Consider the following 15,765-nt stretch of genomic DNA (forward strand, 5'->3'; position numbering starts at 1 on the left):
TTCCTCTCTCCTCCCACCCAAGGAAGAGAGAGTTTTTTTACTGAACTTTTCAAAGAAAAAAATACAAACACCAGCAGAGGATGAACACATTACGAAATACACACTCACTAGGGGGGGGGGGGGTAAATAATATTCTCAGATGTCATCAACTTAAAGTGTTAGAACACTTAGAAAAAAATATCAGGAGCCAAATGATAGCACAGGACAGAAACTAGAATAACAACCACAAGGAAATTTGTTTGGATATTATTTTAACACCTACCGAGGATTGTAATCTTTTCAGTGAGGAATAATATAATTTAAATTTGTTAATAAAACCTGGGAAGGAGAGCTTGGAACCTAACCACTTGCAACAGTGGATATGGTATTTTATTATTTTGAACCTTTTTTCTTCAATGATTTGTGATCTTCACTGGTGTTCATGGATTACATGAAATCTTTCCACCTTTATCCACCTTTGTCATGGTAGGGAGAACACGTCAATGTAAGGGTGGGGTCATCTAAGATAGCACAAGGGTTAATGATATTTGAGAAACAATCATCTAGATTTTCCATAAACAGAAGGACATCAGAAATGCCAAAAGGGGAATGTTCAGTTTTAAATTAATCCAATTCCTTATGAAGGAAGTGTGGCACCTCTCTCCTCCGACCAAAGTGGGAGTGAGTGAGTGACCTGTGTGACCTCCAAAGGCAATGCAGCAGAAAAATGGAAATCTGCATCTCATCTACATCCTCTCCCGCCAATATGCAAATAATCATTTATTTTTCAAATATTTAACACATTAAAATGATGTAAAAATGCAAAAAGGCTTGTAAATTCTTACAGCTTACAGGACTTTTAAAAAATTACATTAAGAGTAACGGTAACTCTCACAAGGATAACATCACACATGTTTGTTTAAGGTTTAAAATGACCTATGTAAGATTTAAAAAACAAACTATAAACTCCTACAATTTAAAGTTTGAAGCCCATTGAGATGACTATTGTTGCAATATTGGGCTATAAGTAAAACTGAATTGAATTGAAAATTCTCATAGCTTACACCATAAACTTGGTTTGCTTCTCTCAGTGGAAACTAAAAATGTGCCCGTCTTGCCTTAGCATGGGCAAAGTCATCAATCATATCCTCAAGTCAAGTCATCAATCAAGTATGTTGGTTTCTCAGCTATGGTGTGGTTTATGCTTATGACTGCCACACCAGACAGCTGATCTTGAGCCATGGATGATCTTGGGAACATTTTGATTAGCTTAATCTTTTCTTTTTTTGTCCTTACAGCTAATTCTTTCCAAGTTTTCATGCAGTGGATATGATCTGGGCTACTGTCATGTCAGATGATCAAAGAACCAGCATGCCTCCAGCCTTTAAATTCAGGGTTTGTTAAACTAATTTTCTTTTTGGAAAAAAGTTTGCAGCAATAAACACAAGAGCCTATTATTTTCCCCCTGTTGTGATCTTAAAAATGTTATTGTTTAAAGGGAATTGTTGAAGGATTTGCACTTTAAGGGGACCGTGCCTCTTGGACAATAAAGTTTTTTTTAAATACAGTTTTTAAAAAAACCGACTCCACTTCCTCAAAGTTGGAGCTCTGTACGAGAACTGGTTCTATCCGGTTAGCAAGGACCGAATTCTGTTCACGAAACGATTCTGGATTGAATAATTTGATAGAATTTACATAGATACGTTTAACGTTTTTAAAGGAAGGTCTTTTGGTGAATAAAAGAAAGATGGCGCTTGGTAAAAGCAGGTTTATTCGGTGGCGTCGGTGGGGCTTCGTCTCGACTGGTTCTCTCGTGTGTGGGCCTTTGAAGTGGAACTACGGTGGAAAACCTGGAAAACGTCTTTTCTTCGACCAACGTCTGGATGGTTTGGAGCTTTTCTACAGTGAGTTAGGTCTTTTTATTTTTAGCCCCCCGCCCCCGGTGGGGCCTGTTGGGTGGAGGGACAGTCCACCCTCCCTCCGCCCCTACCGTTGCGTGCTACGTCAGTACGTGCACGCTGGTTTTTGGTTTTTCCTCTGACAGTGACAGTGACAGCAGTCTCCTTAGGTCCCAACTGCACAGATTTCTTGAAGGCTTCAGAAAGAAAACAGCAAAAGTAAGTTTGAAAACAAAAAAACGGATTTTGTTCAAAATGATCATAAACTTATTTATTAGGGATTTTAAATACGCTTTTGCCAAATTTATACTTTGGAGGTAATAACTTTTCATCATCAGCCTATCAACCTAAGCATAAGAGTCTTATGTTTTTGTCTTTGAATTTTCTTTGGCTTGCCTCGACTAACTGGTAAATAGGCCTGGGCGAAAAATTGATTGAATTAATTAATTCGAATTTTTTTGTCACGGGCAAATTAAAAATAATTAAATCGAGTTTTTGTGTAATGGCGTATTTTATGCTCCCTTGAGCTTCCGTAGCGTTAGTTTCAGACGGCGGTATGGCCAGCGACAAACAACAACATCGTAGTACACACAAAACAGCTAGTGACTGCATGGCTACCTGAGAGTGGGAAGTTTGTTCCCAAGAAAGGAACATCCTCTGTTGTTTGGAACTGGTCTGGGTTTACTGCCACAGGCGTGGAGGAAGGGACCCCACGCTGCAACATTTGCCTAAAGCTCATCACAGTCAAAGGCAGCAGCACCACAAACCTATTCCAACACCTGGGGGAAACCTTTTTATGACATGTTATGTTAACTCCGTTAACTCCAAGCGTGAACGCGCGCCCCGAACGCACTTGTGGACGCTCTCACTCAATCTCGCGTGGCACGCGCTCCTTCCATCGCAACGTGCTGACACACAAACACATACTCATTCTACAACACCTATACAGTTGGCTCATTAGTTAAATAGTAGTTAGTTGTTACTGTCATTTGTTTATAAAGAATACTGCGTTGTAATTATTACTTATAGTTTATTCCGGTATTCATTTGCGACGCGGGCGGCGACGCGGGCGGCGGCGCGCGCGGGGTGGGGGGTGGGGGGGTGGAGTGTTGACCGTGACTCCTGCTGCTTCATCAGCGCGGTGATCAAGAACCCCACACCGTCACAGCTCTAGTTTATATTTTGTGGGACACTGCTGTGTGCTGATAGTCTATTATGGCTACGTTCACACTGCAGGGCTTAATGCTCTTATTTTGCTAGACCGTTCACATTTCCAAGTAAATCCGAACTTTTGTGATCTCCGGTGTGACCGTGACACGACCCAAACGAGACCGGCATGCGCAGAAGCCAGAAGAATACTCAACGGTGAACGACGTCACTTGTTTGTGGAGCCAACGTTAACAATGGATGTCAACAACAGTGTTGTCAAAAGCGGAGCTCTTTTTGTAATATTAAATTTATTTTCACGAAGGAGCAGCACAATTACAATCTTCTCATTTTAAGAAGGCATTGGAGTCGGGATCGTCTGTACCCACTGTTGTGGAAGAGGAATGTGTATGTGTTGGGGCCGCGCCCCCGCATGTGTGTGTGTGCAAGCGCGTGCCGCGATAGAGAATGGGGGGGGGGGGGGGCAGTGTGGGCGCGCATTCATGTTGTGTGTTACGGAGGACGGTAATAAAAGAAGGTTTCCCCCAAAATAAATGCTATGGACTCTTTATTAACCCGTTCTGGAGAATCTAAGGATCAGAACAGGGAGGAGGAGGAGGATCGCCTCGGGTCCCCGCGATTGAGCACGGTCAAAGGGGAGAAAGAAAAAAAAGTTATCGCGGGAAAGGTTCAACACCACGCTCTGCCATTTAGCTGGAATTTTTTTCAAAAACCGTCCAGTTGCGATCAGAGCCCTGGAGTTTGGCTTGAAAAGAGCAATCAGCCCAAATATTAATCCAATCTGTGACCTCCCTTCCCTTCCACTGACTGGTCTCAGCAGCATTGTCCACCATGGTTGATGTTTACGTTCTCGTTCCCGCCTACTTCAACGCAAAATGATGACGTTTGTTGCGTGTCGATGACGTACAGTTCGGAATCAAGTCGCCTGGCCGGTCAGACGGCGGTCGCAATTGAAAAGAACGGCTACAATTCGGAATCAGGACGGCAAATCCACGGGGCCTGGGTCGCAATTGAAAAGATCGGATCTGTGTCATTCAGGCTACGTTCACACTGCAGGGCTTAATGCTCAATTCGGATTTTTTGAAAAAATCCGAATTGTTTGCTAGACCGTTCACATTTCCAAGTAAATCCGAACTTTTGTGATCTCCAGTGTGACCGTGACACGACCCAAACGAGACCCGCATGCGCAGAAGCCAGAAGAATACTCAACGGTGAACGACGTCACTTGTTTGTGGAGCCAACGTTAACAATGGATGTCAACAACAGTGTTGTCAAAAGCAGAGCTCTTTTTGTAATATTAAATTTATTTTCACGAAGGAGCAGCACAATTACAATCTACTCATTTTAAGAAGGCAATGGAGTCTGGATCGTCTGTACCCACTGTTGTGGAATGGAAATGTGTTTGTGTTGGAGCCGCTCGCCCGCGTGTGTGCAAGCAGAATGGGGGGGGGGGGGGGGGGCAGTGTGTGCGCGCATTCATGTTGTGTGTTACGGAGGACGGTAATAAAAGAAGGTTTCCCCCAAAATAAATGCTATGGACTCTTTATTAACCCGTTCTGGAGAATCTAAGGATCAGAACAGGGAGGAGGAGGAGGATCGCCTCGGGTCCCCCGCGCTTGAGCACGGTCAAAGGGGAGAAAGAAAAAAAAGTTATCGCGGGAAAGGTTCAACACCACGCTCTGCCATTTATCTGGAAATTTTTTCAAAAACCGCCCAGTTGCAATAAGAGCCCTGGAGTTTGGCCTGAAAAGAGCGATCACCCCAAATATTAATCCATTCGGGGATCTCGCTTCCCTTCCACTGACTGATCTCAGCAGCATCGTCCACCATGGTTGATGTTTACGTTCTCGTTCCTGCCTACTTTAACGCAAAATGATGACGTTTGTTGCGTGTCGATGACGTACAGTTCGGAATCAAGTCGCCTGGCCGGTCAGACGGCGGTCGCAATTGAAAAGAACGGCTACAATTCGGAATCAGGCCGGCAAACCCACGGGGCCTGGGTCGCAATTGAAAAGATCGGATCTGTGTCATTCAGACTGTCATGAAAAGATCGGAATTGGGCCGTTTCAGCTTAGGGGCAAAAAATTCGGAATTGGGTCGTTTCAGCCTGCAGTGTGAACGTAGCCTCAGACTGTCATGAAAAGATCGGAATTGGGCCGCTTAGGGGCAAAAAATTCGGAATTGGGTCGTTTCAGCCTGCAGTGTGAACGTAGCCTAACGGCTTCACCCCGGCAGCACATCCAGAAGCTGCTGCTCGAGTCCTGACTAGAACCAGGAAGTACCATCCTCTACCGTGCTAATGTAACCGGCAGGTATGCCTGTGACAGGTGCATGCCTGCTTGATTGGGGATGTAGTTCAGCTGTGTCTGCCCCTTTATAAGGAACAGGGAGTGAGTTGACAGACAGTGGCTGCCTGCATGGTGGGTATGTATGGCTGAAGCTCCTCTTGTTGGAGAATGTAGATCACCTTTTACTCATTTTTTTTTCAGCTCTTTTAACTAGATGCTGTAAGCGGCTGGACGTGTTGCACATGTCATGAGCCAATGCGTGTTCTTTACCCACCCTTTTTTATACATTTTAATGTGTTTTTAGAGTGGTGCTGTATTTATTGTGTGGTTGACTCTGATTTCTTTTTATTGTTGCATAGGTCTGAGTCGGGCGCCGGTGCGTGTGGTGTTGGTTAGGGGGGCCCCTTGTGGCAGCGTCGTCCTCACTCCAGTTCCCTCACTGTATTTGTTTATTTCCCTTTTAGTGTGTAGTGGAAGTTTCTTTTGCACGTTTTTCTTATTGTGTGTGTGTGTGGATTTGCTTTCAGCACGGAGTGGAGTGAGGTTGCGCTGCCGCGTACTGGTTTAGTCCACGGCCTCTCTCTTCCCTCCCCCCCCCTGCACGGCGGTCGGCTTGGCCTTCCTGTTTTTATTCCTGCTCTCCCTTTTATTTTATGTGTACTGCTAATCGGAGTAAAACTGCACTTTTAGATTTTAATTAAATTAAATTTTTATAAGCTTTTATTGTCTCAGCCATTTTTGTTTTGGTGGCTCCACTCTGCACTGACGGTATCTTGGTCACACTAAGGTTCAAATCTAGACTCAAACATGCCTTTATCCGTATATATAAATCATTTATCCGTCTATAAACCTGAAGGGTCCCTATCCACACAGATTTTAATATTCTATTCGCTTTCCTTTTTTTTAAAGTACATTTTATTATGATTTTGTACGTTTGTACTCTTTGCATTGTGATTGTAATGCGAAGCACTTTGAATTACTTTCTATACGACTTGTGCTATAAAAATAAACTTGCCTTGCTCCTTTGTATGACGGATATTAGGAAAAAAAAAAAAGGAGAATAAAATGTCGTAATTTTTTTTTTTTTTTTGGTGGCCCTTAAACTCCGTACCTTTGGAACCTAGGGCCTAAATTCTGTTTTTGTCTAATTCTGAATGTACCTCTGTATTTTCAATTTGAAAGGCTGCTTGCTTACCTGAAATCATACTGGTGTTATGTCATTTTTCCATGTTGCGTTCCCTCACTAGACCTTAAATCATACAAAAATAAAAAAATATTCCATCTTGAAATGTTTAATTTTGCTGTGGAAACCTCAAAAGTTCAATCCATCATTTTTACAACGTAGAAACCATAGGTATCAGGCAGCCACTTCCCGATTCTGGGACGTATCAGAATCTCTCTGCATCAGAATAAATAGTCAAGTTTAGACAATTTTTATTCAGAGGAGCTTTTAGCTGGCACGTTTATTTTTTTACATTTTTTTAGCTGTCTTTTATTTGTGATTTACTATACTGTTGGAGCATGTTTTAATGTGTTTGCCTGTTATCTTTGGTTTAGTCTTGTTTTAACTTTGTGAAACACTTTGAGTCGGTCTCTGTGTGAAAGGTCCTAAAAAGATTTACTTACTTATTCACATAATTGTTTAGAGGATTTTCATAATATTGCTAATGCAATGTTCATTCATTATTTATTTTGTATTCAAATTGTCAACTATGTCTAAAAGAAAATCAGTAAACTGAACTTCAGTCACATTTTCTTCAGTTAGAAACAACAGTTTCTGGTGACATGAGCACTTATGGTTTGTTTTGTTGATATACTATAACCTAACAATATCCTGCAGTTTAAGAGAGACAAATAGCCTGAACTGTATTTTTACTATGCAGGGTTCCCTGGTTTATTGCAGGAGTTATGTTCTAAAGATAATTCATGACAGCTTGTAGCTCTTGAGGACCAGGATTGTTCTACATGAACCTTAAAAGTCCAGCTTCCCTAAAAAACAGAGTCTGGTGATAAAGTGACTTGAATGAATGAGAATTAGAATCATGGTAATAGTTATTACACGTGGCCACTGGGTGTCAGATTATCCTCTTTTCTACAAACCTCTGCAAGTGTTTGCATTTTCAAATGATCCGTGTTTTGGAATCTGGGCTGAAATTTGACTCCACTGTTTCCTTTCAGAGGTCTAGATGTGCATCGGTTCATTTGTATTTTGAACTGTTAATAAAAAAAAACCAATGGATTAACTTAAAGTTTGAAAAGGACTTTGGATGAAGCTTAACAATTTATCAAGTCCAGGGCCAATTTTTTTTTAAATTCAGCCCCATCTTAGATTTATGCAAGCAGAATTTTTACAAAGTTACAAGAAATAGTAAGAAATAGTACAAATGAAAACATAAATCTTTTTGAGTCCCTTATGTCAAATTATTATTTCAGCTTTTATTGCTTAGAATCTAATTATGTATAGCTTTATAATTTTAATGTCTTCCTTGCATCTATTCCACAGCTGAACCCCTCTAGTTTGGATACAGTGAAGTTTAGCATTTGTTGTCTTTTAATGGTCATCAAAGATGCTGCATGTTGAACCAACTGTCCTCCATTGCTGCTGTGCAAAAGTCCTCTGTACCTGGAAAAGAACAAAATCAGTTTTTTAACCTCTTGCCTGAGTCTGTTTATGACTAACATTTACTTTTTCACACCTCAGTCGGTGTCAGAGTCACAGAGTTTCACTCCCATCTACACAGAGTGGAAGTGTTTCTGTAAATAACAGTAACATGTTACGTCTGATCTTTATTACAGCTTAAGAATCACTGCAACTGTTTACTATGCAGGTTTCTACATTTATGCAAGACATTTGTAAAAGTTTTATCTGATAAAAGGGTCTTAAGATGCCATGTAATTCATTCATTTCAATCACAGACTAAATCTATACATTCTCTTAGGTTTATCACAAAAACAAAGAAGTTTGATTTAACCCATTCAAAGTTGACTCATTTTTGCTCTTATTGTCACAGGTCCTGCTCTTTCAGTTCTGGATCACCGTCAGACTTCCTCCATCTTGCTGCTGTTTTGCTTTAGCTGGGTGTGTCTCGTGATTAAAGACATACTCTTCTTGAAGAGAACCTTTGCTGTTCCCGCTGAACCGGACTAAAACGTCAACTCAACTGTTCTTTGGTAAGTTTACGGCACACACGTATTTGAATTGAATTTACATAAATGCTTAGTCAGCACAGCTACATCAACACATCATTCAACACACATGGCTTTAGAGACTTCACCTGAAGACTTTACAAAGGTTGAGGATGGACTAAATCAGCTGTGAATGAGGAGATAAGCTGTGATAACATGCTGATCATGGACGGAAACGCTGGTTAATGGTTCAACTCTTTAACTAGACGAGTGTGTTTACATCATGCTGATAAGCCAATGAGTGAGATGATGGGATGTTTGATCATTCCAGTCTCTTCACACATTAGTGGAAGAGTTACACATCACTGTCCTCACTGATGTGAATTCTCTTCACACAGATCAAGTTACAGGCCAGTCCTCCACTTTAACCCCTTCAGTCTTTCTGCAGCCTTTTACTGTCTGACTTACAGACACTCTGCTTGGGTGAAACATGTGAACGTGTGTCTGCTTCAGCCGTAGCTTCAACTGTAGTTACAAATCTTTTCTCAGACTTTCAAAATCCGCTAAAATGTATCAACTTTACTGCTGCTAAATAATTGGAGCTTTATGAGTCTACATATCTACACATGATCTTCACAGTATTTGTTCACTGTCCTCACATAAAGTCATGGATGGCAGAAAACGGCTCAATCAGGACATAATAGAAGTTTTAGTCTTCAGGACAGATGAAGTACGCCCACATTTCTCACAGACTTTCTGACCCTAAGACAAATGGGATCCCTCATATTAGAAATGTTGTTAAGACGGCATTATTTTCTTCCCAGAAATACTGTTCCTCTTTCTCATCACCACAGAGGTGCGGATACATGCTTTTAATTTCAGGAGGTTAGATTATTGTAATCCCCTGCTTTGTGGTTCACCCAAAGATCTTTTTGTTTTTCTACACCTATTAAAACTCTGCGGAAAGACGGTAAAGACACTTGGTGGTGGGATGAGGAATGCGTCCAGAGGAAGAGGTTGGCTAAAAGGAAGTGGGATATAGAAAGGACTGAGGAAGGTAGACAGGAGTACAAGGAAGCGCAGCGTAGAGTGAAGAGAGAGGTGGCAAAGGCCAAACAGGTAGCTTACGATGAGCTATATGACAGGTTAGACAGAAAAAAAGGAGAGAAGGACTTGTACAGGCTAGCCAGACAGAGAGACAGAGATGGGAAGGACGTAGAAGTGGACTGTAGAAGTGGACGCAGAACTGCAGCAACTATAGAGGAATAAAGTTGATGAGCCACACAATGAAGCTGTGGGAAAGAGTAGTGGAAGCCAGGCTTAGGAAGAAGGTGGAGATCTGTGAGCAGCAGTATGGTTTCATGCCCCGTAAGAGCACCACTGATGCCATTTTTGCTTTGAGAATGTTGATGGAAAAGTACAGAGAAGGTCAGAAGGAGCTGCATTGTGTGTTTGTGGATTTAGAGAAGGCGTATGACAGGATGCCGAGGGAGGAGCTGTGGTACTGTATGAGGTCGTCGGGAATGACAGAGAAGTATGTCAGAGTAGTTCAGGACATGTATGAGAGAAGTATGACGGTGGTGAGATGTGCTGTAGGTCAGACAGAGGAGTTCAAGGTGGAAGTGGGACTACACCAAGGATCAGCTTTGAGTCCTTTTTTGTTTGCTATGCTGATGGACAGGCTGACAGACGAGGTAAGACAGGAATCTCCCTGGACAATGATGTTTGCAGATGACATTGTAATTTGCAGTGAGAGTAGAGAGCAGGTGGAGGAACAGCTAGAGAGGTGGAGGTTTGCTCTGGAAAGAAGAGGTATGAAGGTCAGTCGTAGTAAGACAGAATACATGTGTCTGAACGAGAGGGATCAAGGTAGAAGCGTTAGGTTACAGGGGACTGAGGTGAAGAAGGTGCAGGAGTTTAAGTACTTGGGGTCAACAGTTCAGTGTGATGGGGAGTGTGGAAAAGAGGTGAAGAGGCGAGTGCAGGCAGGTTGGAGCGGGTGGAGGAAAGTGTCAGGAGTGTTGTGTGACAGAAGAGTGCCAGCAAGACTCAAAGGAAAGGCGTACAAGACAGTGGTGAGACCAGCTCTGCTCTATGGGTTAGAGACGGTAGCAGTGAGACAGAGACAAGAGGCTGAGATGGAGGTAGCGGAGATGAAGATGTTGAGGTTCTCCTTAGGAGTGACCAGGTTAGACAGGATAAGGAACGAGTACATCAGAGGGACGGCTCATGTTGCCTGTGTTAGCGACAAAGTCAGAGAAGCCAGACTGAGATGGTTTGGACATGTTCAGAGGAGGGATAGTGGATATATTGGTAGAAGGATGTTGGAGATGGAGCTGCCTGGCAGGAGGGCAAGAGGACGGCCAAAGAGGAGATACATGGATGTCTTAACAGAGGACATGAAGTTGGCTAATGTTAGGGTAGAAGATGTTCATGATAGAGTGAAGTGGGAAAGGATGATTCGCTGTGGCGACCCCTGATGGGAAAAGCCGAAAGAGAAAGAAGAATTAAAACTCTGCGGCATGAGTTCTGACGAGGACATGGGGGCAGGAACTAGGGATGTCCCGATCTGAAGTCCTTTCATTTTGAGTATTTGCCAATACTACGTCCTAATCTGATAATTTTGAGAAACATTGTTTTCAAATAACAAAAACAATAAAAATACAATACAATAAATAAATAAACACAATAAAAATTGTAACAAAAATTCAATTCATGTCACAATTTGTTGCAGATATGATTCATAGTCGTTATCGGTTCAATTTGAACAATTTGACTCATTGACCTGAAATCTAGGACAATTTTAAAACTTCAATCAATATGACGCATTGATAAATATCTGGATACTGTGTGTACAAACACACAAGTGAACAAGAATTCATGTCAAATCTATTCACATTTTAGTTTCCTGTTGATTTTCCACATCAAAATAATTTATATTATTAGAACATTCTAGCACTCTGTACGGTCTCATCTTTGCTAAATTGTAACTGTTTCCACACATTGGGCTGTAATGATGAACTGATCATTTTTGCTGTCATCACTAAACAGAGGACCTCATTTTAGGAAACATAAAAGCTATAAAATAATGCGACTATGTTTGCTTACAAATGTATATTAAAATACGTAATTGAATGCATAGAAATGGGTTGTCCATCTATATATTACTAAATATTTTGAAATATATCGTCAAGTTTCTCAAATATTGAAATATATTTCTTAATGCATGGTATTTGTTTTTCATTGTAAAGCGCTTTGAGTTGCTGAAAGTGTGAGAATAAAGGCAGAAAAGAATATGAATAAGGTTTTATTAGTCTGCAGTTCTTTGAGTCCTCCAAGTAAAAACATGCAGCAGATAAATTATTTTAATAAAATAAATTAATGAGCAAATATACTTATGTCATCAGGTCAAGCAGTGGGAAATGGTTCCCGTTTCCTAAATTTATTTCATGTAAATGGATAGAGACTTTTAAAGATCAGACTTTTTTTAATTTGAACAATTCTCTCATTTATTCTACAGCTGAATATATTTTGGGATCATAAAATCTCAGTGGAGGAAACTGAAGATGTGGAGGACGATGTTTTTCCTGCTGGCAGCTTTTCTCTGCTTCTCTACAGTAAACGGATCGTCTCTCAGGTTTGAATCCAGAATCTTCTTCACTCTCACCTTCAGGTTAACTACTGTGTTTTTGTCCCATGTCGGCTACAAATACGTCACTGACACGATTAAGATGAGCTGAAATCAGAATTTCCTTTATTGCCATTTTATATAAAACCAAATTTTTAGACTTTCAGGCGTTTCAAGATTATATTTACATTTATATGGTATATTTTTGGGTGATTTTGTCTGGGGTTTTTTTCATAAAAGGTGCTTTCCAATGAACTGGATTATTACTATACAGTTCTTAGTGACGTAATGAATGACGGAGGTCCCAGAGATCAAAGTTCATAAAGTTTTTTTAACTTCTTTAGCAGACAGACGAGAAAAGAACATGTCTGGCTTAGTTTTTTTTACTGCATCTTGTTTTCAATCAATCAATTCACCTGATCACTGGGAAAATTTATTTTCATTTTATTGCAGAATACCTGACTACTGGACTTGTTACAAATCAACTGACCCAGCCGCCCTGAATGCCTCGCTGCTGTACGACGATCATTCAGCCAGCGGGGAGCTCTGGAAACGAGACGACCTACAGAAACCTCTCCCCCCTTGCTCTGATATCATAGATGCTTTGTTCAATGGCCCATGTGAGGTCTGCAGAGGCGAGCAGGTCTTTGCTGTTTGTCGAAACCTGTCTGAAAGTGTGGATCTGCGGATGGAGGGTTCATCAAACATCCAGATTTCCAGATGTGGTGAGCCAACAGCTGGGTGATGAACTCACCTTTTTCAGTTTCTCATGTTTGAATGGAATGACTGCAGTTCAGGTGTTGCTGAAGCAGGAGTGGTGACTAGTGAGGCTCTCAGAGGTCAAACCATGACCTTGTAAACTGTAAACAAGCTGGGAGGCATTGGGTCCCATTTTTAAAGTCTTTGCAATGACCCTAACTGTCAGTCTCAGTGCAGACACTCTTCCACTAGACCACTGAGCAGGAAGTAGAAGAGCAGATCCCCCTCCCCTCAAAGAAAGAACAGTCAGACAGGAAGTGAACAAACTGAGGCTTCCAACAGGAAAACCTGATGAGACACAAAGAGTCACTTGAACATAAAGTAACAGAAACTTTCTGCTTGGCAGCAAAGCTTTGACACTAAAGACCTTTAAGGCAAAGCGGTGTGACGCCGTTCTCATGAAGGAATTCTGGTTTAGATACCAGAAGCTGCTCCTCCAAGACAAACCAGCAGTAACTGACATTTTACTCTTTAACATGAAGAACGGGACTCCAACTGTTTGTTTTGTTGTTTTTTGCAGAGTGTGATCAGCTGATCCAGAAAGGTAAACCTCACTGACTCTGATCTGCATTTCTCTCCATTTTTGATGTTTTTGTTAGGATCAACTCTCCCTCTTTTTGTTCACTTTCAGCTGAAACTCCAACCGCTGCTCCGACTGCTGCTCCGACTGCTGATCCGACTACTGCTTTGACTGCTGTCTCCATCATCATCATCATTTCTTTAATAGTTGGCTTAGCAGTTTACTTCAAAAACTGCAGGTGAGTAAAATGAGTTGTCTGGGTTGATGGTTCGGCCTATTTCATTCAAAAAACGTCTGATCAAGGATCTTCCTCCAGAAAACACAATCAGTATTCACATTCTCTGCTCCGTCTGTGGTCCTTCATCCACTGGACTTCCACACTAAACTGAACTGAAGGTTTTTTTTTGTTTTTTTTTCTCGAAAAAAAGAAATGTGTCAACCTTCTTTATGGGAGCACAGCTTAAAGATTAAACAAAGAATGAAACAGAAAACATCTAAACGTCACTGAAGTCGACTTCAATCTTTGTGTTTTTAGGAAAAGACGATCAGAAAACAAACAAGACCCAGAAGCTGCTGCCATGAAACCTCTGAACGGTGGACAGCCCACAGATGTGATGACAGTGGATGAAATCCCAAATGGACGTGGTTGATGACTACTGTTTGAGGGATCTGTTGGGTTTCACACTTCACACCTCTTAAAAGTCTTTGAGTGTTATTTTCCCCCCGTTAAATTAAAAAACACCTTTGACTCTCTGTCGTGTTCGACAGCTCAGAAAAAGCTCCTCCTTTATAGAGATTAAATTTGTACTCAAAGTGAAAAGAATTTGTTTGGTGGTGAGCAACCCATTAGGTCAATCAAAGACTGAGTGAACACGTCTAAAGATTCACTCCAAACAAAAACCTGCTTTGTGTTTTTAACATGTTCTTGTAGCTTTTTTCTCATGATGGACAACATAAATAAAGAGAATAAAGATATGAACTGCATTTGAGTTTTCTTTATTCCTTTCTGATCCTTTGGGTTTAATGAGGGTTTTTATAAACTCACATTGCCAGAGAGTCCTTGTTAAAAAAGTATTTGTGCGTTTTTATTTTTCATTAAACATTTGAACATCAGATGTTAAAAAGAGACATTTTCCAATTAAAACCAGCTTTCAGTGAAGAAATAAAGATTTTGATGAATTTCCATTTTTGGAACAATAACGACTGCAACAGTGTAATATCTTCTGATGATAATCAGAAAGTACTTTAGCTTTGTTATTTGATAATCTGCAGTTGGACCAAAAAAAAGTATCAATAACTTTTAGTAACTGGAGTTTGGCAATTATGTAAAGAAAAAAAGTAACGTTTAGTAAAACACAACAAGTGGGGTTTTATTTAAGTATTTGGCTATTGTTGATTGTTAAATTGGCCCCTCAACATGAAACATCTCATTTTCAAAGGATTCCCCTGTTCCAGTTACAACCAAAGATGGTGACGAAAGAGAAACAAAATAACAAAAATCAATACAATTTGGTTTAAAGTTTAACCTATCAGACCAAGATTCACTGAGACAATATTCACCTCTCTCTCAATCTTAATGGAGTAAGGAATCAGTCAATAGGAAACTTATTCATAAAGACAAAGTTGTGCACATCTTTGCAAAAATACGAATATAACATTTAGTTTTACGTTTGACATGTCTGTTTAGAATACGAATCTTGCAAGTCTTGAACACAAAATTTTCCCTATTAGCTGCTAAAAAACTGTGTCACGGGGTCACAGGAATATACATTGAGTCCCAAAACATCAACTCGACTGAGTGAGCATTCGCTTTCAGCCTCATTTATTTTTCATTTAGTTTTTACACCTAATGAACGCAGTGGTACATCTGTTACTCACTTTTGGACTGTTTTCCACCATTTCTGGGTCTGAATCTATCCGCTGGTGCATTAGTTACACGACGCCTGGCACCAGCCGGAGATTCCTGTATCAAAACACACTAAAGCCTTGAAACATTGATTTCTAGGATCCAACAGAAACTAGAACCTGTTTGAACATCTAGGATCCAACAGAAACTAGAACCTGTTTGAACATCTAGGATCCAACAGAAACTAGAACCTGTTTGAACATCTAGGATCCAACAGAAACTAGAACCTGTTTGAACATCTAGGATCCAACCTGCAACAGAAACAGAAATCCAGAAATAAAATCTTCTGTTGTGAGCCATTTTTTTATGGAAGACTGCGCCCCCTCCGGATTTTACAAGAAATATGAGCATTTGCTGCTTTTTGCCTACAAATTTTTATTTCAATCTGCAGTAGAAACCTAAATGTTTCAAGAGTTTTCCTTGGGCTGCTTTCCTTACGGGTCTTTAGAAAGCAGCAGATGCGCTTCACAGGAAGAAAATGCTGATTCGTCAGA

General features: G+C 40.7%; 1 protein-coding gene across 5 annotated transcripts; it reads left to right on the plus strand.

Annotated features, from left to right (window-relative positions):
- The first annotated feature begins 1,559 nt into the window (after positions 1-1,559).
- On the plus strand, positions 1,560-14,349 carry LOC111947384. Of its 5 annotated transcripts, XM_023954438.1 has the most exons (9): positions 1,563-1,883; positions 2,048-2,096; positions 5,692-5,773; positions 8,344-8,503; positions 11,979-12,095; positions 12,540-12,811; positions 13,366-13,389; positions 13,477-13,603; positions 13,901-14,349. In XM_023954438.1, the coding sequence occupies exons 5-9, from the start codon at positions 12,025-12,027 to the stop codon at positions 14,013-14,015; spliced, it is 609 nt and encodes a 202-aa protein (XP_023810206.1). In that variant the 5' UTR covers positions 1,563-1,883; positions 2,048-2,096; positions 5,692-5,773; positions 8,344-8,503; positions 11,979-12,024; the 3' UTR covers positions 14,016-14,349. The 5 variants fall into 5 exon arrangements, 4 of the variants coding, with proteins under 4 accessions (XP_023810206.1, XP_023810205.1, XP_023810203.1 ...); XM_023954437.1 differs by lacking the exon at positions 5,692-5,773; XR_002873193.1 differs by lacking the exons at positions 2,048-2,096; positions 5,692-5,773 and having other exon boundaries at positions 1,560-1,883; positions 13,012-13,389.
- Positions 14,350-15,765: the final 1,416 nt, after the last annotated feature.

The sequence above is a fragment of the Oryzias latipes genome, chromosome 4 (genome assembly GCF_002234675.1).
Source record: "Oryzias latipes chromosome 4, ASM223467v1".
NCBI classification, from domain to species: domain Eukaryota; kingdom Metazoa; phylum Chordata; class Actinopteri; order Beloniformes; family Adrianichthyidae; genus Oryzias; species Oryzias latipes.

What these genes read in the sequence shown, in the direction of transcription:
- LOC111947384 (XM_023954438.1), top strand. Translation starts at nt 12,025, where the DNA reads ATGTGGAGGACGATGTTTTTCCTGCTGGCAGCTTTTCTCTGCTTCTCT. An exon ending in GTAAACGGATCGTCTCTCAG is followed by an intron (nt 12,096 to 12,539) that starts GTTTGAATCCAG and finishes ATTTTATTGCAG; the next exon opens with AATACCTGACTACTGGACTT. An exon ending in GTTTACTTCAAAAACTGCAG is followed by an intron (nt 13,604 to 13,900) that starts GTGAGTAAAATG and finishes TTGTGTTTTTAG; the next exon opens with GAAAAGACGATCAGAAAACA.